At 53.4% G+C, this 24,793-nt stretch overlaps 1 protein-coding gene across 5 annotated transcripts in view; it reads left to right on the top strand.

Moving 5' to 3' along the window:
- The window catches only part of TMCO4 (transmembrane and coiled-coil domains 4), a 98,044-nt gene that overhangs the window by 26,835 nt on the left and 46,416 nt on the right, over window positions 1–24,793 (top strand). For all 5 annotated transcript variants that reach the window (XM_019461592.2, XM_019461586.2, XM_053898895.1 and 2 more), the window contains exons 6-12: window positions 4,791–4,923; window positions 11,456–11,553; window positions 11,808–11,951; window positions 12,743–12,862; window positions 17,149–17,313; window positions 18,460–18,596; window positions 21,684–21,768. In XM_019461592.2, the coding sequence (XP_019317137.1) occupies window positions 4,791–4,923; window positions 11,456–11,553; window positions 11,808–11,951; window positions 12,743–12,862; window positions 17,149–17,313; window positions 18,460–18,596; window positions 21,684–21,768 (882 nt within the window). The remainder of the gene's footprint in view (window positions 1–4,790; window positions 4,924–11,455; window positions 11,554–11,807; window positions 11,952–12,742; window positions 12,863–17,148; window positions 17,314–18,459; window positions 18,597–21,683; window positions 21,769–24,793) is intronic.

The following is a 24,793-nucleotide window of genomic DNA, read 5'->3' on the forward strand; positions in this document are numbered from 1 at the left end:
TCCCTCTCTCTCCCTCTCTCTCTGCTCCCCCATCTCTCAAAATAAATAAACTTAAAAATGAATAGATAAATAAATAAAACTAAAAATTAAGCTTTAAATGGTGGTAAGAAAATACCTCCTGATAAAGGGATAAAAAGCAATAGAGTCAGGGAGGACTTCTCAGAGGAGGCAGCACTTAAGGAAGGAACTGAGTGATAAACAGGTCCGAGAGAGTATGCTAGGCGCTGTGAAGACTTTGACATTCGAGAGTAATTCATCACTGTAAGAGATGACCCTACCCAGAGGAGGAGAGAGGCCTTACTCAGTAAACCCGCTGTCTCCTTTGTCTCCTGGGGAAGCAGGACTCAGATGGTCCTGGAAACAGGGAATAAGTCTCGGCTGGAGGTAGGAAGCAGAAAAGAGTGGGCATGTCAGAGAATCCTGGCAGACAAGGGAGAGCTTCAGTTAGTTAATGAGCCAACACGTCTTACTAATTGCCGAGCATCGTCCAGGGCACTGGGAGACAAGGAACAAAGCCAAGGTTTCTGCCCTCGTGGGCCTGACTCTCTGGTGGGGAGAGCCGGACAATAACTCTATCCACGGATCCAACAGTGGTGGGAACCGGGGGTGGGGACAGCATGACCGGAAGCGGGCTGCTGTACTTTAGAGGCTGATGGCTTCTCTAAGGAGGTGATATTTGCAACCTGAGTGATGAGAAGGGACCAGCCTGGCAGAGCTCCGGGAGAGGAGCTTTCGAGTTAGAAAAGCAAGCGCAAAGGCCCTGGGGTGGGAAAGAGCTTGCCTTCCTGTTGGGCCAGATACTGGTGCATGACACAGGAATCAGTGCAAAGTGATGCGGGAGAGGGAGGGTGGCTAGGGGCCAGCTAATGTACAGCCTTGTGGACCAGGGGAGGAAGTGTGGATTTCATTCTGAGTGCACTGGGAGAATTTTTAGTTGGGGAGAGAACGCGATCTGCCGTATGACTTTGCCCTTCTGGCTGCTGTGTGGCAAGTACAGTGCTGGCAAGAGTGAGATGAGTACCTGCGTGATGGCTGGTAGTTGAAGAGGGAAGGTGGTCACAGGAGCAGCGGCAGGCGGCGGTGGTGGGAATCGGGTGCCAGGGTCAGACTCAGGATAGATTGTGGAGGTGCAGCTGACGGCACTGGCGGGACTGGATGTCGGGGTAGGGCAACAAGAAAAACCAGGAACAAGGCCCAGGCGTTTGACCTGAGCTCCACAGCAGGATAGTCGGGCCCTTGGGCAGTGAACTTGGGCCACCCGGCAAGTTGGCCGCAGAGACCAGAAAACCCCAGTGTCAAGGTTTCCGGAGGCTCCTGCCTCTCCCCAACTGCCCACCACCTGCCTTAAAAGAACCTCAGCCCCAAATCCTGCAGCCTGGCCCCCAGTGACCCTTACGGGAGGCTGACGTTCCAGAACCCCGTGCCTGAGAATATCTTGGGAGGTTAATCTCCTGTGCATCTGGTAACCTATATTCCAGAAGCTGAATCACTGCTGGCTTAACCAGTGGAGTATGAATTAGCAGGTAATTATGATTGCCACCAATTAATCCCCATGGCCAAGGCTGGCTTAATTTCCACAGCTCGACTATCACCTGGGTGCAGTCGTCTTTGATCCTTTGAGAAAGTGAGGAGCTCCCGTGTGAGGCTTTAACTGACCTAGTGATCCCAAGCCACGACGTGTCTGTTCCCCAGCACGTACACAGTTGCTTGTCTAAGGAGGCAGTCCAGGACAGCAGGGCAAAGGCTACCAGATCGTGGCTCGCTCTGAGTGCCCTAGTGCACGGAAGGAGCTGGTCTATTCCACAGAAGCTGAAACTTCAGGACTTTGCGGGGGGAGCTATGTCATGTTGAAGGCCAGCCACCGCTACTTTAGTATAATGTGATGGCCCACACTGCGGACACCCAGCGCAGGAGTCTAATTCCGTGACATTCATCAGGGGCCGCTCGTGGACCAGGAGTCCTCTCCTCAAAACCTTGTGAGGTGACTCTCACCACTTCCGTTTTCCACCTGAATGAGGACGTGCTATTTGCCCAGGGCCAGGCACACAGAGAGGGTCCCTACCCGGATCTGTCAAGTTACTCATTGAACATTTATTCTTTGTGGCAAACACTATGCTAAGGACTAAAGATAGAGCAGTGGTTACCCTTATAACATTTATATTTCGGGAGGAGAGACAAACAAGTAAATGAATATACGAGACAGTAGGAAGCTCTGTGCGGAACGAAATGCAGGGAAAAGGAGTGGAGAGTGCTGGAGGGATGGTCAGGGAGGCCTCTCTGGGCAGGAGGATTTAAACAGAGACCTGAGGGCCGCCCGGGTGGCTCAGTCGGTTAAGCATCCGACTTCCGCTCAGGTCATGATCTCACGGTTTGTGGGGTTCGAGCCCCGCGCTCTGTGCCGACAGCTCAGAGCCTGGAACCTGCTTCAGATTCTGTGTCTCCCTCTCTCTCTACCTTTCTCCAACTCGTGCTCGCTCACTCTCTCTCTCTCTCAAAAATAAACGTTAAAAAATAAACAGAAACCTGAATAGGGAGACGCCCCACATGAAGATCTGAGGAATGAGCCTTTTTAGGTAGTGGAAACAGCAAGTGCACAGGCCCTGAAGCAAGAACATTCTAGAAGGCAAGGTCAGGGACTTTGACCAGGGGGTCTCATAGGTCAAGTTAGGGTTTGGATTTGGTTCTGTCATGACCAATTTCTTCATTATCACCAAAGAAAAAAGAAAGCAGAGTGAGACCCCTGACTGGAGTCCCATCTCCAGTCATGGAGTTGTTTCTGGGTTGGGGAAGAATCAAGGAGGGCAAGTGGGAGACTGAGGGAGGGAGACCCGAGAGCAGAGTCAGGAGTAACAGCAGCTCTGTGCCTCCGACTCTCGGCCCCCAGGCCAGTGGTCCTCAAATCTGGCTGTGCACCTGCAGGGACAGGCCCCGGGGGCCCGTCCCACCACTATGGAACCAGAATCTCTTGGTGGGGGGGAGTGGCACTCAGGGGTCCGAGTAACACCCCTCTTGTCCCCACCAGAGTTTGGAGCCAGTTGGGTGAGGCAGAGGAGAGCCCCAGTGTCAGCGGATGACAGGAGACTATGGTGGCAGTTTGGGGGCTTGAGGTGCTGACATGCCTCACCCCGAGGGGCCTCGCTGCCCCGCTAAGCTCACCATGTGGCCAGGTTCTCTACAGAGAACAGGGACCACCAGACTGTCCTGGTCGGAAAGGCCGCCCTCCCAATGGAATGGGGTGGGGGCGGGGGAGAAGCAGGGAAAGGACGCATTAGAGCTGCTTTTGGATAAACTAAGGGTCCCGGGCCCTTGGGCTGTGAGGGTGAAGGAGGAGGATGGGTGTATTCCCGGTCTCGTTTGGGTGGCTGAGCCGTGTCACTCTCTGACATGGGGCACCCTCAGGTCCCCCACTCTGCCCTAACCAGATACTAATGCATTCCTACAAGCTTCCGGGCTATAATAAATAGAGCTTGGACAGACCACCTTTGATCGCTTAATTTTTCCAATTAGAAAATTAACCCAAGCTCATTATGGATAATTTTGGAAAGATGGAAAAAAAATCCTATTTGGTATATTTCTCTCCCTTTTTCCTATGCAGTGTTTTTGTTTTTTTTTTTTTCCCTCAGTTGGGCCCTGATGCCATATTATCAAGAAATCTCTCCATTTGAAAATTTCTTTCATTACATAAGCATTTTTTTCAGATTTACAAACTTCTTAGGAATCTTTTTTTTTTTTTTTAATGGCTTATTCTCCACAGGGTGGACGTGCTGTGGTTTACCTGTCTAACCCCCTGATGTTAGAAGTCTCCAGATTGTTATCACTCTCACCTTGTAAAGTAGGGCCTTCACTTACTGTTTTCTACATCTGGGATTGTTTTCTTAAGATTTAGAGTTTCAGAGGGGCACCTGGGTGGCTCAGCCGGTTGAGCGTCTGACTTTGGCCCAGGTCATGATCATGTTCGTGGTTCAAGCCCCGCGTCGGGCTCTGTGCTGACAGCTCGGAGCCTGGAGTCTGCTTCAGATTCTGTATCTCCCTCTCTCTCTGCCCCTTCCCCCACTCGTGCTCTGTCTCTCTCTCTCTCTCTCTCTCTCTCTCTCAAAAATAAACACTTAAAAAAAAGATTTAGAGTTTCAGAAATGGAATTCCTGGGCCAATGGGGATGCACACCTCCTCCCACCTACTTTTTGTTAATTGTGGCAAAATACACGTAACATATACTTTAGTATTTTACCCACTTTTAAGTGTATGGTTCAGTAGCATTCCCCAATTCGCCATGTTGTGGTCCCACCACCGTCCATCCATCTCCAGAGCTCTTTTCATCCTGCAAAACTGAAAGTCTGTCCCCATCAGCACTGACTCCCCTTGTCCCCTCTCCTAGCCCCCGGCAGCCATTCTCCTTTCTGTCTCTACGATTTTGGGGGTGTGCACTGTGCTCAGGTTTTGATCCATATTGTCAAATTGCTGCCCTCGGCGGTTAAAATCAACACACACTCCCAGCAGCGATGTCCTCGAGCACCTACCTGTTTTCACCACCTTCTTCACAGCTCTGGGGTTGGAAAAAACTCATCTTTGCTCATTCGACTGGTGAAAAAGACCACCTTACTCCCGATCAGTGGTTTTCATTGTTGCGCGCTATTCCGTCTGGGAGTCTGTCCTGTGGTTTAACGGACCGCTTCCCTGGGGTTGGGCACGTAGGACGTTTCCAGGGTGTGGGTTTTATCCGTTACACCGCTGTTAATGTCTCTGTGCTTAAAGGCCAAACTGATTCTCTGCCCTTGTGTCTCTCTTTCAAGGGTGTTATGATGCACGGGCCCGAGTCCTCATTTGCCACATGACCTCCCTCTTCCAAGTGCCCGTGGGGGAGCTGGATCTCCTTGAAGAGACGTTCCTTGAGAGCCTGAAGGAAACCAAAGAGGAGGAATCTGAGTAAGGGAGCCCTGTGACCCTAGCTCCACTTGCCAGGAATCAGGAATTGCACTTTTCGGATAACAGAGGTTCCCCTTCTGTCCCCACGACCCCATTAAGAGATGGTCCGTTGAAGTGGAAGGAGCACTGGACCGAGAGTCCCAGTGCAGCCCTGACTTGCTGTGTGGCCTTACCAAGTCACTTCCCCTCTCGGGGGCCCCAGTCCTCAATTGTAGGAAATGGGGGTCGAATGGATTATTCCTGAGGCCTGTGAGTCTATAACTTTAACACTGATGGCCCCAACACCCCGCTCCTCCGCCTCAGGCTCTCATGACGTCTTGTCCATGGGCCGGAGTGGCCTAGATTAAAGTCCTACCTCTGACACCCAGCTGCTTTTTGAACTTGGGCAGGTGCTTCCCGCCTCCCCCCCCCCCCCCCCGCCGCGTCTCTAAACCACACTATTCTTATCTGTAGAATGGGTGTAAGGATAGAGTCTTCCCAGGGTCACTGTGAAAAACGAATGGGATCCCGTAGAGGGCTTGGCCTGGGGCTGGCACAGAGCAAGTGCTCAGTAGATATGAGGCCTTCCCTTCCCCCACGGCCGCCTATACCTACCAGCTGCAGAGCGACTTTGCTATCTCTGTGTGGTCAGGAGTGTGCAGAGGGAAAGTATCCTGGTAACTTGGCCAGAGCTCAGCTCCTTGCGGAACACCTCGCGCAGGATCTGATCCCAGAGCAATAAAGCCAATCCCAGTCACAGCCTAATTGCAGGCTCCTTGAACCAGGCACGTCTTCCAGCGTCCTTTTGGTCTGGGCCGCCATGGCTATCTTTGAGCAGCCGGGTTGAGCCAGTTCAACCCCACTGGGAAGTTAGCTTTGAAGCCAGGTTCAGGGCTGGAGCTGCCCTCCTGCCAGGAAGGGGTTGGTTCCTTGAGAAAGGGGGAAACTGGATCTGTTGAAATCACCTGAAAACCGGCTTGTTTTGACTCCCAGAGCTGGGTCAGTAAAGAAACACCCGGAGCCAGGCCAATTCCCATAATCACAAGCACCGCCCCGATTCTTTGGATGTATCGCCCACGCACGCACACACATACACACACATGCACACACACGCCTTGAGATGAAGGGAGAGCTATTTGGTTTTGTTAGCTATTTGTTTGGAAATCTTATCATCCGAAAAAACGTATCGTCCAGAGGATTTGTTCTGATAATACTAGTAATGCCAGATCAGGGACCCTGTGAAACAAGTTCTAATATGGCCACTTCTCGGCATGTGACATTGGGGAAATTATTTAACTTCTCTGGGCTTCAGTTTGCTTTTCTGCAAAATGGGGATAATAATAGCACCCTCCTTCTAGGCCTCTCGTAGGGCTCAAATTAGTTCATACGAGTGCTCTGAGCAGGCTTCGCATGGAGTAAACTAGTTGATAAACATCATCATTTGCTGTAGTACAGTCGTCATTGCTGATATTCCCTTTCCTCAAAAAATACTCCACGTGTGTAATTTTCTTAATTCCAATTTAGGGACCGTAGAGACCTCTCAGGTTCTACCTGTGGGCTCCGGAAGGGTCTGAGACCCAGAGGAAGCTAACAACTGTTGGGCCAGGAGACCTAGACTCAGCCTAGTCTCAGCGTGATTCTGTTAAGTGTCTGTGTGGCCCTGGGCATGTGGCTTTCCCTCTCTGGTCAACAGCACCAGTTTTTTTTCACCTGCACAAGTACAAGATCAAATTTTGTGCAGGTTTCTTTTAGCTCCAAGGTTTGCATTTCTGCAAGGTGAGCTTATCACTCGACACCCTGAGGCGATCCTTTGCTACTCTAGTTCTGGTGTAAGGTACCACATTGCTATTCTCAGGTCCCCGTCTGAGCCCTGAGGCCATCCAGGCTTCCCCCACAGGCTTGGTGACCTCCCTTCTCTGTGCCTCATTTCCTTCACCTCCTACATGGGGGTAATGGCAGTATCCCCGTCATAGGGCTGTTGCAAGGATTAAACGGCTACATATCAAAAACTTGGAAGAATGCCCTAGCACATAGTAGGTGCCAGTAAATATTGGCTGCTGTGCTGCTGGAGGCTGATACTGATCACATCAGAATGACATGGTCAACGTCTAACTTTCACTGAGCCCTTAGTAGATGCGGGACAAGATGGGCACACAAGCCCCTGAGGGTTTCGCAGAAGAAGAAACAGAAGGTCAGAGGGCTGACTGCCTCACCCGAGGTTGCACCACTGGCCAGTGGCGCCCTCAGACTCAACTACCATATCCCTCTGAACGGCCCTTAGTACATCCCTCACCTCATGGTTGACAAGCCCCAGTTCCTTCCTTCCTTCTGAAAAAAAGCAGTAAAGATAATTCTTAACGGGGCTTTCTGAGTGTTTACTAGGAAAGTGTCTCCAGACCTCCCAGAAATAAACTCACCGTCTGTGAACTGGAGAAGGTGATTAAAAAAGAAAACAACAAGAAGGTGGTGGTGATGGTGATAAGGGTAAGAACCACCCTGTCATGGGAGAGGAGATAGCCGTGAGCGACATTTATTTGTGGATCCGTGAGACGGGCGGTGTGGGTGTCTCGCCCTTCACTATCTATGGCTTCAGCCTCTGGCCTGGGAAGACTCACGTGGAAGCCAACTCAAGGTCATTTCTAGCATCCTAAGGCATGAATGTGGCCAGGACCATAGGTGGGATGGCAGAGATTGGCCTGGTATCTAACCCGTAGGCAGTCAGTGATGGGGACAGGGTTCCATTTGGATTTAGTGTTGTGATCTGAATTCCCACTTCCTAATGTAGGAAGCATCGTAGACGTAACCCCGAGCCAACATTGTGGTGCTTTAGATGTTGAAATTCACACAATGGAATTAATTGCAGGGGTAAAATGCTGTGATAATTAACGATGATTGGGAAAAACAGTTATTAACGTTTGGGGACTTAAATAAGGAGATTAGTTCAGGTAAACATTAGAGAGGGAATTAGCTGAATAACTCTGGGGAAAATACTGTATTCTCTTTGATTCAGCAAATTTTTATGAACATTCCAACAATAATACAAAGCTGAATACTAGAGATTAGAGTGTATCACCCATCTAATCTTTGTAAAATTGATCTGATTGTACCAGCACTCATACATTGAAATAAAACAGCTTCAAGAACCACATTTGCTTTTTAGTTATTTTATTCCCTTTAGGCTCTGAGTTTCCCCTTCCGTAAACTCAGCTAAAAGGGAAGATTATCTAGTATCATGGATGTGCAGATGTCACTGCAGGAACAATGTAGGAGCAGAAATTTATGAGATTTTATAACATTCCAGATTTGTCCTAATATCTCAGAAGTTTTATTATTGATGGTGATCGGCCTATTCTCTGGCTGAATATTTAGCCAAAATGCCGCGCTGGCTTTGTAGATGTGGGCAGTGATCGGGGGATAGATACTGCAGCGATACGTTTACGTCCAGTCCTTGTTGGAGTGATTAGGTCCTGCTCGAGAAACGTTTTCTGAGCACCTTCCAGGTCCCAAGCCCTGGACAAGCTGCTGAGGGTGGTGAGCAAGAAAGGTCCTATCTGTGCAATCCTCCAGCTCAAGATACAGCGGGTCCCTGGACGGCTTGTTCCAGGTCCAGCTTTCCTACCGTCCTGCCCAGAGCTTCTGGCCCAGGAAGTGGTGCCTTTTCTCCTTTTAACGTTTATTTATTTTTAAGAGAGAGAGAATATGTGCAAGCAGGAGAGGGGCAGAGAGGGGGGGGACAGTGCTGATTGCAGACTGCCCGATGTGGGGTTCGAACTCACAAACTCATGAACCGTGCGATCGTGCCCTGAGCCGAAGTGCCATGCTTAAAGCGACTGAGCCACCCAGGCGCTCCCCCCGCCCCCCCGCTCCCCCCCCCCCAGCCGTGCGTGCTTTTAACAGCTACCCTGGAGCCCCACCCTTTGAAAAACAATGGTCTAGAATTCCCTGTTGAGGACAGAGGGTTAGGGGCCCCAGAGCAGGGCTCAGGCAGGCTTCCTGGAGGAGGAATGATGTCATCTTGAATGGTGACTAATGTTTAGCCAGTCAAAGGAAGGTGAGAAGGTGAAACCGTGGAGGTCCCAGGAGCACAGGGACTGAGGCGTAGGCAGTGTGTTCTTGGAGGGCAGAGTGTGAGAAAGTAATGAGCAGTGAAGCTGGAAAGGAGGCAGGGGCCAGGTGTCATGTCGGAAAGGTGACGCTGCCCTCACTCAAGGCAGAGGGAGGACACAGGTGGGGAGGGAGGGAGGCAGACAGTCGGGGTTATACTGTATATATCGCTACGGTGGTGCTGTCCATATCCCCCCCATCGCCAGGCCCTAAGGGAGAAAATCGAGGCTCGGAAGCATTGGCTGACCCAGAGAGATCATGGCAGAGCCGGGCTCAGATACCTCTGCCCCGAACTTCCGGACTGTTTCCCAGCCCGAGTTGGTTAAACGAGATGCCGCTGATTCACAGACCCAGCCGCTTGTCGCAGTGCGCGATCTTATGGCACGTCCTCAGCAGCTTGCGTTTTACCTCAGACCTTGAACCCTGCCGAAAGCAGCTCATTCCCAGTCTTCCTGTTTGCCTGGAATGGTGCTAGCAATTAAGGGCCAAAGTGTATCTCCAGCCTTGTGTGTAGGAATAAGTCGTGGTAATAAAAAGAACGATAATAGCAGCAAACATACCGACCCATTACAATATGCCAGCCACTGGATGTGGATGATCTCACTTACCCTCATGACGCCCCCAGGGATTAAGTGCTATTATTATCCCCACTTGGGCGAGGCAGGTCAGACTGGTGCTTAGTCAAACAGTTAGTAAGTGGCTCTCCCATCGGGATGGACTGGGTTTTGCTGCAGTAACAAATGACCTCCACATCTCGATGGCTGACAGCAGCAAAGCTGTGGGTCCTGTTTCCCAGTACTTGTCCACTGCACACCCCGGTGGCTTTAGTCCACGCTGTCTTGGGCCTGGGGTGACAGAGTGACTTCCATCTGGAACGTTGCTGATTCAGGGCAGAGCAGGACACTCATCTGACTGACTCTTAAAGATTGTGCCACAAGTGATACAGCTCCCTCCTGCCTACGTTTCAGTGGCTGAAGTGGGTCACGGGGCCCCTCAGTTCCACAGGGCAAGGATGTCCTCTTTCTGCGGGGAGGGCCAGTGCAGGCAGGGAGAATCGAACCTGGTGCTCCAGTACCACACCGCAGAGGTCAGAGTCAAGTTCACAGGGTCGAATTCTGATGTCAGAACCCACACTCTGTGTCGCCACCTTGCCTTCCACTTGGCTAGGTGCACACCGTTCACGCCTCATCCCACGTCTGCTGGCATGAATTTCAGCCCTGGGAAACCAGCACCTGTGGTGTGCATGGAGATGTTTTTTTTAATGTTTATTATTTTTGACAGAGAGAGAGAGAGAGAGAAAATGCAGGTGGGGGAGGGGCGGAGAGAGAGGGGGACAGAGGATCTGAAGCAGCCTCCGCACTCACAGCACAGAGCCCGAACTCTGTGGGGCTCGAACTCATGAACCGTGAGATCACGTCCTGAGCTGAAGCTGGACGCTCGACCCACGGAGCCACCCAGGCGCCCCGTGCATGGAGGCTTTTATCTTCCATGTTTCTGCCTCCCTGTAGTGAAGTAGCTGCAAAGGGCTGTCCTGAACACCCAGGAGGGACGTAGGACAAGAATTTGTAGAGGTGAGCTGGCAGGGAACCAGAAGGCATAGCAGATCCTGAGCGCCCAGCTCGGACAATAATGATCCTGCTTCCAGGATAAGATAAGCCACGTGAAATACAAAGCACAGTGGCCGGCGAGAAGGAATTCCTCAGTAAATATTAACCATTTTCCCTCTTTATCATTATCGTCTGCTATCACACCATACGTTGAGTTGCTGTCCAAACTCCACCGTCAGCTCAGAGTTCGAGCTCGCGAAGACCTCACCGACCTGCCCTTGGTCCCTCGTCCTCCTCCTTCTTGCCCCACAGCAGCGAGGGCTGCTCGCCAGACGCCAGAGCCAGGCTCAGGGACACTCACAGCGGCCATTCTCCCGTTCGCCTGACCCCGTTCACCCCACGTGCCTCCTTTCTGCTCCACTTGATAGCTTTTAAGTGTCAAGTCTGACTGGTTCTGGCTATTGCCTCAAGGCCAAGGTCTCCAACTGGCAGACCTTTCCCGAGGGAGCTGGGATCAGATGGTGGGGGGCAGGGAGGGATGGGAAGATGGCGGTGAAGGAGTCTGTGATTATATTTGCTACCCATTCTGGGTCCGTCTGTTCAAAGATATTTTTTTTGTGCTGCTCTTGCTATTACTATTATTTTTTTGTCTTTTTGTTATTCAAATCGCAACCCTGTTAGGATGGATCCGTCGGGTAAGTAGCACGTCCCGCTCGCTGGGATTTCCCAGCTGGGTTGTAGAAACTTTTCAGCTTTTTAAAACCGTCGATGGGCCCAGGGTGACTTTGGTACCTTGCTCTGCATGGCAGCATCGATCCCAGTCTTGGGGGCTGAGTGGGGCGGGGTGGCCTCACGGGCTCCCGGGCACAGCCAGCCCTAACGACCAACCTCTTTTCCCCCAGAACGGCTGAGGCATCCCGGAAGAAGAAGGAAAACCGGAGGAAATGGAAACGCTATCTCCTGATAGGCCTGGCAACTGTCGGAGGCGGGACGGTGATCGGTAAGGCCAGCCCAGGCTGAGCCGGGGGCACGTGGGCCAGTGCGGAGCCAGGGATGGTGCCAGGCTCGAAGCTAGAGAGGAGAGCGTAAGGAGGGCAGCTGGGAGGTGGCCCCAGCTCGCACTAGGTGCTCTGTCAGCAGAAAGCGCATTCATTAGCGTTAGAAGCATCCACGGAAGGCACTGGGCAGCTGATGGGGGAAGAGCCCAGTGGGCCGCATCGTCCCATCTTCACCAACCATGGATTGTTCTTGCAGGCGTCACCGGGGGTCTGGCTGCCCCTCTTGTTGCCGCCGGCGCTGCGACTATCATCGGCAGTGCCGGGGCAGCGGCTCTGGGCTCAGTGGCCGGCATCGCTGTCCTGACCTCGCTGTTTGGTGCGGCTGGAGCCGGCCTGACAGGTAAGGCTCCACAGGGGTGGTGGCCTAGGGGGGATTTTCAGCCAGGGGGGCCCGGCTGTTCCAAAACATGCCCAGATTCTCACCCAAGATGGCTCCCCCGGGGACGGAGGAGGATACGGCTTTTCTCACGCTGGGTCCCAGCCCCGCCAGAACCCATAGCAGGCTTCCCACAGACCTGCCCCAGGAGCCTAGTGTGGGTCAGAAAAGAGCTGGATGTGAGCACCTGCCCCTGTACAGATTTTCTGAGGAGGGTCTGATTGGACCTGCTGGTCTCCATCCAGGAAATTTCCAGGCAGGCCACCTCGGAAACACATGGGCTTCTTCATGTTCAGAGGCCATGAGGATACCCTGGAATTACCAGTGTCTCCTGGGTGGGTTTTCCAGATCATATGTGCCAGTAGCCCCCCAGTCACACACAGAGATTCCTGTTCCACTCCTCAGGTGGGGTCCATCCCTCCCCGTGTTGAGAATCATCGTCAGTTTGATCCGCTTTTTTGAGAGGCGTATATCACACCCATGACACGCATGGGCAGGAGAAAACACATAGAACCAACGGAGTCACAATGGACCAGCAAGTTCCAGCCCCAGCTCTGCCACTAGAGCTGGCCAGCCTTTGGAAGCCTCTGACCCTTGGCTGTAATCGGGGACGATAATGGCACCTACCTTTAACGATTTAAAAAATGAGACATGTTTCCAGGGGCAAGGCAAACAGTTGGCACTCACTGTGAGTTTGAGAGCACAGAGAGCCACTCCCACTAATCCCATCCTCATTTTTGTATCTACGTCTTTAGGATACAAGATGAAGAAGCGTGTCGGGGCCATTGAAGAGTTCACGTTTCTGCCTCTGACAGAAGGCAGGCAGCTGCATATCACCATCGCCATCACAGGGTGGCTGGCGTCTGGCAAATACCGTGAGGACCGGGGCCAAAGCAAAAAAGGATGAGGGTGGGGGAGTGGAGCGGGGAGAGGTGGGTGTTGAATAACTATGACTGCTGCTGTGGGCCAGACCCCAGCCTAGGCTCTTGCCTGTGGATGTCTCTAGAGGGTGGGGAGGGGAGCCTCATTTTGCAGAGGAGGAAACCGAGGCTCAAGGAGGTGAGATGACTTCATCCCGTGTCCATCCACCCATTGATCTATCCACCAATCTATCCACACATCCATTTTTCCACCCGCCTACCCACCCATCCATCTATCCATCTGTCAACCGTCCATCTACCTACCCACATCCATCCATCATCCACACACCCACCCATCCATCAGCCTTCCATCCACCTACCCAACAATCCACCTACTCAACCATCTCTACCCTTCTGTCCACCCATCTACTCATCCACTGATGCATCCACACACCCATCCATCCATCATTCATCCAGTTATCTGTCCATTCATCCACCCACCCATTTACCTAGCCGTCCATCCATCATCCATCCACCCTTCCATCCATGTATCCATCCACCTACCCATCCACCCACTCACCTATCCACTCATTCATCTCTCCACCCGCTCATCCATGTATCCACCCATCTATGCATCTATCCATGCATTTATCTATTATCTACCCATCCAACTGTCTATCAATTCATCCAGCCAACCACCCATTCATCCATCCATCCATCTATCCACCCATCCACCCAACCATCCATCTACCCATCCATCCATTCACCCACCCATTCACCTATTAATTCCTCCATTGAGCAATATTTATAGGGTATCTTCATACCACCTGCCAGACACTGAGCCAGGCCCTAGGAATTCAGTGGTGAGCGGCACAGTCACGGCCTCTGCTCTCGTGGAACTTACGGTCCCGGGTGGAAGAAAGACCACTGAGCAGTAATTACAGGGAAGTTCTATGGATGGCACAATAGAGGAAATCAGGAGTGTTTCTGGGGAATGAGGGAAAGGGTCCTGGAGAAAGTGACTTTGGGCTAAGGACTGGGAGTTAACTGGGTAAGAAGGAGCAGGAAGTATACACTAAGTAAAGGGGCAGCAGGTACAAAGGACCGCAGGATGGCTGGAACAGGGAGCTAGAAGACAGGAGTGTGGGCAGGGTCAGATCGTGCTGGAGCATGTGAGGTATGGCAAGGAGTTTGTATTTATCCTCAGAGCAAGTGGGAAAGAGCAAAGGATTGAAGCATATGGCTTCAAGGAGAAAGGACTTTTAAGTAGGTGCGAGATCAGTACATCTTGACTGCGTGACTTCAAGCAAGTTACTTAACCTCTCTGGGCCTCAGCTGCTTCATTTGTGAAGTAGAACAAATTATCTCTGCCTTTCAAGACACTTACAAAGTTTAAATTAAACAGAGCACATGGAAGGCACCTGGTTTCTCATTGACTTTCTGCAAACATTAGTTCCCTCTGCTGCTCTAATCTGAATCTGTGTTTTGGAGGAGAGGCCAACCAGGGTGGCATCGAGGACTAACACCGTGGTCCACCCACTGCCTGGCTCTCTGTTGCAAGTGCCCAGTGGGAGGCTCCGTAAACAGTTCATCACTGAGAGAGAGGGAGCAGGGTGGGCCAGGGAATCTGGAACATTCCAGCCAGACCCATGCTGACAGCCTCCTGAGTTTCCAAATCTCTGGGCTCTGAGGCTGGAAGCCACAGTCCTTCTACGTGACACAGAAGAAAGCGAGTGAGAAAATGCCCCATCTCTGTGTGGCGGCCTTCCCAGGTGCCAGTCTCATTGGTATGTGATCACCAGGCCCCATCCGCACACAGCGGGCCTCTAAGTGTCAGCTGAGCACTTCGCCCGCGCCTACCCTGAGTCAGACGTTTTACCCTCTCAATGGGAACTTGTATGGGTTACCTCCCACAAGCCTCACATCCACCCTCTGAGGTGGGGGCCTTTCCTGTCCTGATCTGGCAGGAGGGGAAAAACCCAGGGCGGTCACGTGAGCTCAGGGGTGTGGCTAATGCAGGATTCAAACCCGTGTCTCCTGACCCACCCTTTCATTGGATAGGATTATATGCAATAATGACCACTGCTTTGTAGGGAACAGGAACTAACCCAGGCACTAACCCAAGCGTGTTGCCTGCCTCGCTCTCTTGGTCTCTCACTCCAAGCCAGGGAGGTGGGCATCAGTGTCACCCCCATTTTATAGATGAGGAAACTGAGGCTGGTAAGGGCTGCTCAGGGTCCACTTGGGTAGCCAGGGACTGGGGCAGAACTCACCACTCTTCTTTCTGTCTGGCCCCACACCCCGTGTTCTGGGCCACGGGGCGATACAGTGCTTTACGTGTATCGAATGCTATTCATGCAACATCTCACGTGAGCCCCACGACACTCGGAAGTCAGAAGGTATCATCCATTCTTACAGATGTGGAAGCCGAGGCCCACAAGGGCGGCCCGGCTAGCTGCGAGCTAAGCGACCAGGAAGCTACTGAGCCGGGTGCAAGCCCAGGCCGGTGACCCGGCACGGCCTACCTTCCTCCCCCTCACTCTGCCCACCGCCTCCCCTCCCCCGCCCCTGCTCTCCACCCTGAGCTGCTGCAGAGCCATGGCAGGGTCCCCGCAGAGCAGGGAGCAGCTCCAGGGTGGTCCTCGTGTCCGCATGGCGCCCTTAGGTAGGGATGACACCTCTGAGTCGGGCAGGTAGCGGACGTCCAGAACCCGAAGCCTCCGGGAAGCTGATGGTGCACATTCATTCATCATCGCATTTTCATGAGTTTTACCCTGTGCCACATCACTGGGCTTTGAGAATCTGGTCCTTGGCAAACAGGCTGTGGGAGACGTGCGTCACACAGACGGTCGCAAAAGTAAGCGTGTGACTGCAGGCTGTATGAGAACTTACGGCGGAAAGGCATTTGCTCCGCCAGAGGGGCCACGCAGCCTCCCTGTGGAAGAGGTGATTGAACTACAAGCTCAAGGGCAAGTAGGAGTGAAGGGAGGAAATGGTGGTTTCGGCGGGGGTGGGAGGAGAGTTCTGTTTTGGAAAGGTCACTGGGGCCACAGGCAGGAAAGCATGGGGCGGGGGGACTGGTCAGGCATCCTCCTGGGCCCCTTTCCCTTCTCCCAGAATAGAGTGACAGCATGATGTGTGGATGTCCCTGTCTGTGCCCAGCCAGAGGGCTGGATGCCTCGGTTTCCTCAGTTATAAAATCAGGCTAATTTGGGGGCGCCTGGCTGGCTCAGTCAGTTAAGCGTCCGACTTCAGCTCAGGTCATGATCTCACGGTCTGTGAGTTCGAGCCCCACGTCGGGCTCTGTGCTGTCAGTTCAGAGCCTGGAGCCTTCTTCGGATTCTGTGCCTCCCTCTCTCTCTGCCCCTCCCCCACTCACGCTCTGTCTCTCAAAATATGAATAAACGTAAAAAAAAAAATTTAAATCAGGCTAATTGTGGCACCCTATTTCAGAGGCCATGAGGTGAAATGTGTTTCTGAAGGGCAGGGCGTAAGTGAGGCATTGATGAGGGAGGGGCTGGGAAGGAGGCAGGGGCCACATCACAGAGGGCAGAGGGCTAGTGTCATGCAGAGAGGTGACACTATCCTAGGGGCAGAAGGAGGGCACAGAGCAAGGAAAAGGAGGGAGGCAGACAGTCGACATTATACTTCCTGCTTGACGTTGGTCACTGTGGTGGTGCTGTCCACATCTCCCCATTAACTCGTCCCTAAGTGAGAAAAACGAGGCCCAGAAGCATTGGCTGACCCAGCAAGATCGTGGCAGAGCCGGGCTCAGATACATCTGCCCCAAGCTTCCAGACTGTTTCCCAGCCCGAGCTTGTTGAATGACCTGCCACTGGTTCACAGAGCCAGCTGCCCGTCCCGGTGTGCAGTGCATGTTCCTGTTGTATGTCCCCGGCAGCTGATGCCAGAATTTCTGCACGGAGAGACAGAGTAGCACTTCACGTGCACGGAAGTTCGAAGACTTCATTCCTACCCACTTTATAGAAGGAGATAAATACTCATCTCCTACTGCACAGATAAGCGCAGTAAGGCTCAGGGTAGGAAAGTGGTATGCCCGGGTCACCCGGCTACTACTGAATGCACAATTGGGACTTGAACCCCAGCCTGCTGACTCACAAGGTGGCGCTGCGCTCTGTCTGCTCTGCTAACAGCTGACGCTCAGCAGCGGGGGGGAGGGGCTCTGTCTCCCCACAAGGGCAAGCGGTCCCCTCTCACCACCTGTCTGGGAAGGTGGGGTGGGCCACCCTCTGTCACAGACAGGAGAGACACCCCCCCCACCTACCTGCGTTCTCCCCTAGGTACCTTCAGCGCCCCGTGGGCGGCCTTGGCCCGCAGCCGCGAGCAGTACTGCCTGGCTTGGGAGGCCAAGTACCTGATGGAGCTCGGCAATGCCCTGGAGACCATCCTCAGTGGTCTCGCCAACATGGTAGCCCAGGAGGCCCTGAAGTACACAGTGTTGTCTGGTAAGCACCCCCCGACCCGGCCACCACCGCCAGCAGCAGGCCCACAGCTCCCAACCCACACCAGTAGCATATCTTTGCATGCCTGAGGCCCCTGGTGAGCCGGGTGACCCTGGTGCTGGGTCTTAGGAACAGAGAGGTTAAGACTGCATTCCTGTCTATCAAGTTTATGGTCTCTGTGGGGAGGTGACCGGTAAACAGCCAATCACGTTGTCACACGGCATATCAGTTAGCTATTGCTGCATGACAAGCAACCCCAAAACTCAGTAGCTTAAAACAGCAATCATTTCTCATAATAGCTGAGAAGTCGTAAGGCTTCATTTGGCTGATCTCAGGTGGGCCTGCTCATGCGTCCGTGGGTCAGCCAAATGTCCGCCGATCTGGGCTAGCCTGGTCTGGGGCAACTAGGACAACTCGGCCCTGCTCCATTTGTCTCTCACCTCCTCCTGGGATCAGCAGGCTAGCCCACACCAGCGCTAGAAGTGCGTGAGAGGGGGCGCCTGGGTGGCGCAGTCGGTTAAGCGTCCAACTTCAGCCAGGTCACGATCTCACGGTCCGTGAGTTCGAGCCCCGCGTCAGGCTCTGGGCTGATGGCTCAGAGCCTGGAGCCTGTTTCCGATTCTGTGTCTCCCTCTCTCTCTGTCCCTCCCCCGTTCATGCTCTGTCTCTCTCTGTCCCAAAAAATAAAATAAACGTTGAAAAAAAAAAAAAAAATTAAAAGAAGTGCGTGAGAGCCTGGACCCAACGCACAAAACCGTTTCAAGCTTCACGTCGACTAATAGCTCATTGGCCTAAGCAACTCACATGGCCAAGGCTAGAGTGGAGGGCAGGGCAGGGGCAGGGGCCCGGGCCCTGCAGAATTATAACACAAAGCGGGAGGATACAGGGTCGGGTGACAAACTGAGGCCATCTTTGGCATCTCACTGATGACCGATGCTTGAACAGAAGGAATTTAGTCCATGAGTCAGAAATGCACGAGCGTCAGCTTTCTTCATTGCTCTAATAGCAGTTTGACAGCACTTGGAAAACTTAACCGGTTCCAAGTTCAAGACTCTGCACACATTCACTCGGGCATCCATTGGCCAGCCCGCCACTTCCCGAGAAGGACCTCCGCCCACTGCTTTCATCACTGATCTCCCACCTCCCCAGGCATCGTGGCTGCCCTGACCTGGCCAGCCTCACTCCTCACTGTCGCCAACGTCATCGACAACCCCTGGGGCGTGTGTCTCCATCGATCCGCAGAGGTTGGCAAGCACCTGGCCCACATCCTGCTCTCCCGGCAGCAGGTACCTGGGCTGTTGGGGGAGGTGCAGGGAAGTAGGGAAGTGTGGAAACTGACTTGTGCACAGATGTCAGCCCTAAAGACAAGCCCACATGGAGGTAGTCTAGTGGCTTTTTGGGGGTGGATGGCCTTCACTGCCCCTACAGTCCAAGTCACAAGAATATCCCAGGAAGGACCAGTGAGAATTGTAGGTTGTGCGTTTCTCGCAGGTAGTGAGGTGAAGACTGAATAACAGGGACGTTGAGGGAAGGGACAAGGGCAGGTGTTCCCTCCTGGAAGTCTAGAGCCACCATCTGAGCAGATGTCCCGTGGTCCAAATACCGTGTAAAATGATCAGGAAGATAAACAATCAGAATACTTTTAAAATTTGAATCCAGTACCTACCAGGGAAATGAAACTGATGCCCCCCCCCCCCCCCCGTAACTTCAGAATAAACTTGAGTAAATGGAAACAGAAGTTTGGGGAAAAGTTCCAGAGATGACTGTGCGGTTAGGGTTAGTTTTAGCGGCGAGAGAAAACCCCAAATAACGGTGGCTTAAGCGAGGTGGGAGTTTATTGCTCGAGGAGAAGCCTAGGAAGGCAGTCTTGCGCTAGAACACTGTGCCATGGCGAGGCAGCCCAGGGCCGTCTGGCTTGTTGCTCTGCTGTAGGGGGTCTTGACCTCGTGGTACCAGATGCCAGCATCCGCCCGCCAGGTAAGCAGGAAAAAGAAAGGCCTTGTAGCCTTTCCACTGACGTCTCATTGGCCAGACCCTCACCGTAGGACCACGCCTACTGCCGCAGAAGCTGGGGGACGCCGTCTTTATTCTGGGTGTCAGTGAACCCAGCTGAAATTCAGCTATGGGAAGGGGAGGATGGATATTGAGGGACAGCTAGCAGTTTCTGCCACAGCGGGTAAATTGCTTGAGACCCCAAACCCCCATCTGATTTCTGTGTCTGTGCCAGAAGAAATAGGGAGGTCCTGTGACAGGTTTGGAAGTAAGGCAGAGACCAGAGTGGCCTCGGCTTAAACAAGGTAGACATTTATCCCCTCCCGTGGAATAGCCCGGGTATCAGCATCCAGGGCAATGCGATGTGTATTCGTTTGCTCGTGGTGCTGTAACAAACTACCCCAGACATACTGGCTTAAAACAACACAAATTTATTATCTTACAGCTCTGAGGTCAGAAATCTAAAAATGGCAGGGGGGTGGGGAACCTGGGTGGCTCAGTCGGTTAAGCATCCAACTCTTGATTTCAGCTCAGGTCATGGTCTCACGGTTCGTGAGTTCAAGCCCCACGTTGGGCTCTGTGCTGACAGCTCAGAACCTGCTTGGGATTCTCTCTCTCCCTCTCTCTCTGCCCCTCCCCTGTCCATGCGCTCGCTCTCTCTCTCTCTCTCTAAGTAAATAAATAATAGGGGTGCCTGGGTGGCTCAGTCAGTCGAGCACCTGACTTCGGCTCAGGTCATGATCTCACGGTTCGTGGGTTCAAGCCCCACGTGGGGCTCATTGCTGTCAGCCTGGAGCCTGCTTCGGATCCTCTGTCCCCCTCTCTCTGTGCCCCTCCCCCGCTCTATCGCACTCTATCAAAAATAAACAAACATTAAGGAAAAATAAATGAAAATCTAAAACGCGGGCCCGCGTTCCTTATGGAGGCTCCAGGGAGCATCCACTTCCCTGCCTCCCCCGGCTGCCAGAGGCCACCTGCTGTCTTTGGCTGGGAGCCCCCTTCCTCCGTCTTCAGAGCCAGCAGCGTGGCATCTTCAGATCTTTCTCTCTGTCCCTTGCTTCTGCCAGCAGGTCACCTGTCTGACTCGGACCCTCCTGCCTCCCCCTTTGTCATATAAGGTGGCATTCACAGGGCCCACAGGTTAGGATGGGACCGTCTCCCGGGGGCTGTCACTCTGCCTCACGTGGGCGGCTTTCAACGTCATGGCCACACGTCCTCAGCGTTCAGTCTCTCCTTCAGTTCGAGATGGACATTACAGACAGTTGGAGGCAGGCAAGTGAAGGGAAAGGCGTAGACACACAGTTGCTTCCCCTCTCCTCCCTTGGCCATCCCTCGCTGCAGGGGAGTCGGAGAAACTTCGTCCCTGGTCGAGGAGCTGTGTGCCAGCAAAACTCAGGAGTTTGTTCCCAGGGACCCAGGGAGAGTGGGTGTCGGGGGATGGCCAGCAGCCGTTGCCACAAAGTTCCTGCAGGACGGGGATACTATTTGATCAAGGGTTTCCTGTTGTCGTAAAGGGGGCGGGGGTGGGGAGAGGGGGGATACACATTTTGGCACAAAAACAAGGAAAAGGAATAGACTGGCAGGACCCGACTGGACCTTTTGGAGCTCCTCTGCTCCTTCCTCCTCCTTCCGTGGAGAACTTGCACCCAGACACCTCAGGGAACTTTCTTCTTCTTACGAGTTGCCTTTTCCGCGAGTTCTTTAGTCAGAAGATTTCCCTTGTCCCCATGTCGAACTTACTGCCTGATTTCATGTCCCACCTTTCTATCTAGAAACAGAACAATTATCCCTCACCTGTCTCTGCCTCTTTACCTGTCATCACCCCTGGGGGTACCTTCCTCCTCCTCTTCCTGGCTCCAGAAGGGCCCCGCTATCCTGCAGTCATTTGCCACCTGATAGTTGAGTCCTGTCCCCTGGGGGAGAAGAGACAGTGGCCGGATGATGGTTGGAGATGAAAGGGAATTAACCCAGCCAGAGGCTGCCTGCAGTTCCACAGCAGGTGCACTCCTGCATGAATGAGGGCCCTGCCCGTCCTGATTAAGACATCAGAGCTCTGGGGGTGCCTGGGTGGTTCATTCGGTTGAGCGTCCGGCTCTTGATTTCGGCTCAGGTCATGATCTCAGGGTCAGGGGATCAAGCCCTGCATCAGGCTCCACACTGAGATTCCTTCTCTCCCTCGGCCCCTCTCCCCCACGCTCTCTCAAATAAGATTAGTTAATTAATTAAGACATCAGAGCTCCAGGACAGGAATAGCACATGCATGATTCATTCAGCGTGAGGCGGGCACCAAGGGGTGTGTAGGGGGCCGTCCTTGTCAGGGCTGATGCTTTGCCGGAACTGGCTGTGCATCCCCCAGACACCTGTGTCCTGTCTCCCCACAGGGCCGGCGACCTGTCACCTTGATTGGCTTCAGCCTGGGAGCCAGAGTCATCTACTTCTGTCTGCAAGAGATGGCTCAGGAGAAAGGTGAGTCTGGCTTGTCACGGATGAAGACCCTTCCCAAGCTCATCCCCCAGGCGGGAGGTTCTGGGCCAGGGGTCACGAGCCTTGTGAATGTGTTCCCAGTTCTTGGTGATAGTCGTTAAAAGTTAAAAATAGTTTGACAATAGACAAAACGGCGAAGTCGTTTGAAAAATGGTTTGTTTTTTCTCTGTATGCAAATTCGAGTGGATGCGAGATGGTCCTATGATAATGGCATTGCCCTGGTGTTCTCGTGTGCGTTCTTGAGTGGGAGCGAAGGGAGCTGGACGAGAAGTCTGAAATCGAGGCATCGGCAGGGCCACGTTCCCTCGGAGGTTCTAGGGGATGATCCTTCTTTGTCGCTTCCGGCCTCTGGTGTGGCTGGCGGCCCTTGGCCCTCCCTGGCTTGTAGATGCGTCCCTCCCTTCTCTGCCTGAATCCTTAAATCTTCTCTTTCCTATCTTCTCTTCTCTTCTCTTCTCTTCTCTTCTCTTCTCTTCTCTTCTCTTCTCAGGACAGTCTCATTGGATTTAGCACCCCCCCCCACCAAAGCCAGCATGATCTCATCTCAGGATCCTGAACTTAATTACGTTTGCATAATTCGATTACATCTGAAGACACCTTTTCCAAAGACGTTGTCATTCACGGGTGCCAGGTGGATGTATCTTTGGGAGCTAGCCTCCACAGACACCTTTGGGTGTGTGTCGTGCCGTCCGGGGACATACTTGGAGTGCTGAGGCAGTGGAAAGCTTGAGTGCCATTGCTCCGGGCCTTGGTGGGTGAGGTCTCCAGGACAGAGTGCCGGTTTGGGACAGCCCGTAGGGGACGGCTGGGGGAGTCGGGTGCAGAGCCCGGGGCGCTCGGAGTGGTCCACGGTCTGCGGGGCCCAGACTTAACGTCTCCTGGGGGAACACAGCAGCAGTAGGACCCTGGAGCAGGAGGAGGCACTGAGACGGTGACTCCTTGGCCTGGGAGCAGAGGGTGGCTGGCAGGGAGGGCCAGAGTTCCGCCCAGCGGTCTCACTGGGGGCTGCCTCGAATGCCTCTCTGGGCGTCAGCTCCCCGACTTCGAACTCCGTGGAGTTCTGCTCAGCCGCGTGCTTGTTCTGGGGTGCCCCGCTTATCGTACGGTATTTCTGCAAATGGCAAAACCCACGGTTGACCAGATTCAGCTCAAGGTATATCGCTTTGCAGCTTCTGCTCTTCAGAGCTGCTGCTGGCCTGAGGCCAGCCCCGAAGGAGGCCCCTGGCCGCTCCCCGGCCGGCCCGAGTGTGTGACCGGATTGCTGGCCGGTTGCCAGCAAGCAGGGAGGGGCGGGAATGCCCACCGCTGGCCGGACCTGAGGGAGCCGGACGCATCGGGCTGACCCGGGTTATTTGCAGTGCTGGCAGCCCCGGAGGGCCTGGGAGAGACCCTGGAGCTGAGGGGCATGACTCATTCCTGCTTCTTCTCTTTTGCTAAAATGGTCCCCCACCTTGGACTGAGGACCAGAGCTATTTTCCTGGTTACACGGGCAAGGTGGATGTGCCGTCCTTGGCATTTACCATGGAAAGGCCAAGCCCTGTGTGTCAGGCCTGCAGATGAGCCTCGTGTCTTCTCTGTGTCATTTTGGAGGACCCCCCCCACCCCCACTCCCCTGTAGCTTTCAGCAGCCCCCGCCCCCCCATCACCCGGTGTTGTCTGCATCACTAAGCAACGAGGAGGTAGCTCTGTCCTATTTCCAGGAGCTTTGGGTAACCTGGGGCCACCATGCAGAAGGGCCTGGGGAGCCAGCTCGGAGCTGCGTTCACCAGGAAAATCCAGGCTGGGGTCAGAGTTCAGGCAAAAACCACGGAGGAAGCAGGGCTGAATCTGGGGCTCTGGTGAAAGTGAGTTTCCACTTACACCGTGGAGAACATTGTACTTTTCCTTTCTGTATGAATTCTTCCCCTACCCAGGCATCACCAGAGCAGAATGAGTCAAAAAGACATCCCTTACCTGCCTTTCCTGCTCTACCTGGTACAAATAATCCACCTGGGGGGCTCCTGGGGGGGCTCCTGGGGGGTTCAGTCAGTTAAACATCTGACTCTTGATCACAGCTCAGGTCATGATCTCACGGGTGTGGATTGAGCCCCGCATCGGGCTCTGCACTGAGCATGGAGCCTGCTTAAGATTCTCTCCCCTGGGGCGCCCGGGTGGCTCAGTCGGTTGAGCATCTGACTTCGGCTCAGGCCATGATCTCCCGGTCTGTGAGTTCGAGCCCCGTGTCGGGCTCTGTGCTGACAGCTCAGAGCCTGGCTCCCGCTTCCAATTCTGTGTCTCCCCCTCTCTCTGCCCCTCTACCACTTGTGCTCTGTCTCTCTCAAAATCTAAATAAACATAAAAAAAATTTAAAAAAAATTTTTTTTAAAGATCCTCTCTCCCTCTCTCTCTGCCCCTCTCCCCTGCTTTCTCTCTCTCTCAAAATAAATAAATAAGCATTTAAAAATATAATAATCCACCTGGGACCTTCTGGCCTGCTAGGAAGAACCCCCTAGAGACCTTCTATGTCTCCCCGTCCTCAGCTCTTCACCTCTTGCAGTAAAGGGCTTTGTTGGCACACAGCGACACCGTCGACTCCTGCATAATGCCATATTCTGTATTCCTGCAGCATTGTGCAAATGACAGAATCTGTCACGAAAATTGGGGGGAGGCATTTCTCATGCAGGACACGGGACCTTCGTTACAAACGTGTGGGTCATAGAGAAGCAGGATGGGCGTAGCAGTCAGCTTTTGCTGTAGCGATGCTGCATAACAAGCCACCCCCTAAACTCCAAGGGCAGCGACACCAAATGTTTTCCCGCTCAGGATCTGTGGGTTGGCTGTGGTTCGGCTGCTCTAGAACAGGCTCTGTTTCTGGCTGCGGGTCGGGCAGGCTTGGCCCCAGGCTGCGGGCTGGGCCCACATCCGCTCCGTGTGCATTTGTCCCGTTGAGGCTGAAGGGGAGCAGCCACCCAGGGCATGTTCCTCCTTACGGTAGATCGCTAGAGCGCCGGATCCAAGGCCAACCACA

Source organism: Panthera pardus, unplaced genomic scaffold (assembly GCF_024362965.1).
Source record: "Panthera pardus isolate Hobbes unplaced genomic scaffold, ASM2436296v1 HiC_scaffold_11, whole genome shotgun sequence".
Classification (NCBI taxonomy): domain Eukaryota; kingdom Metazoa; phylum Chordata; class Mammalia; order Carnivora; family Felidae; genus Panthera; species Panthera pardus.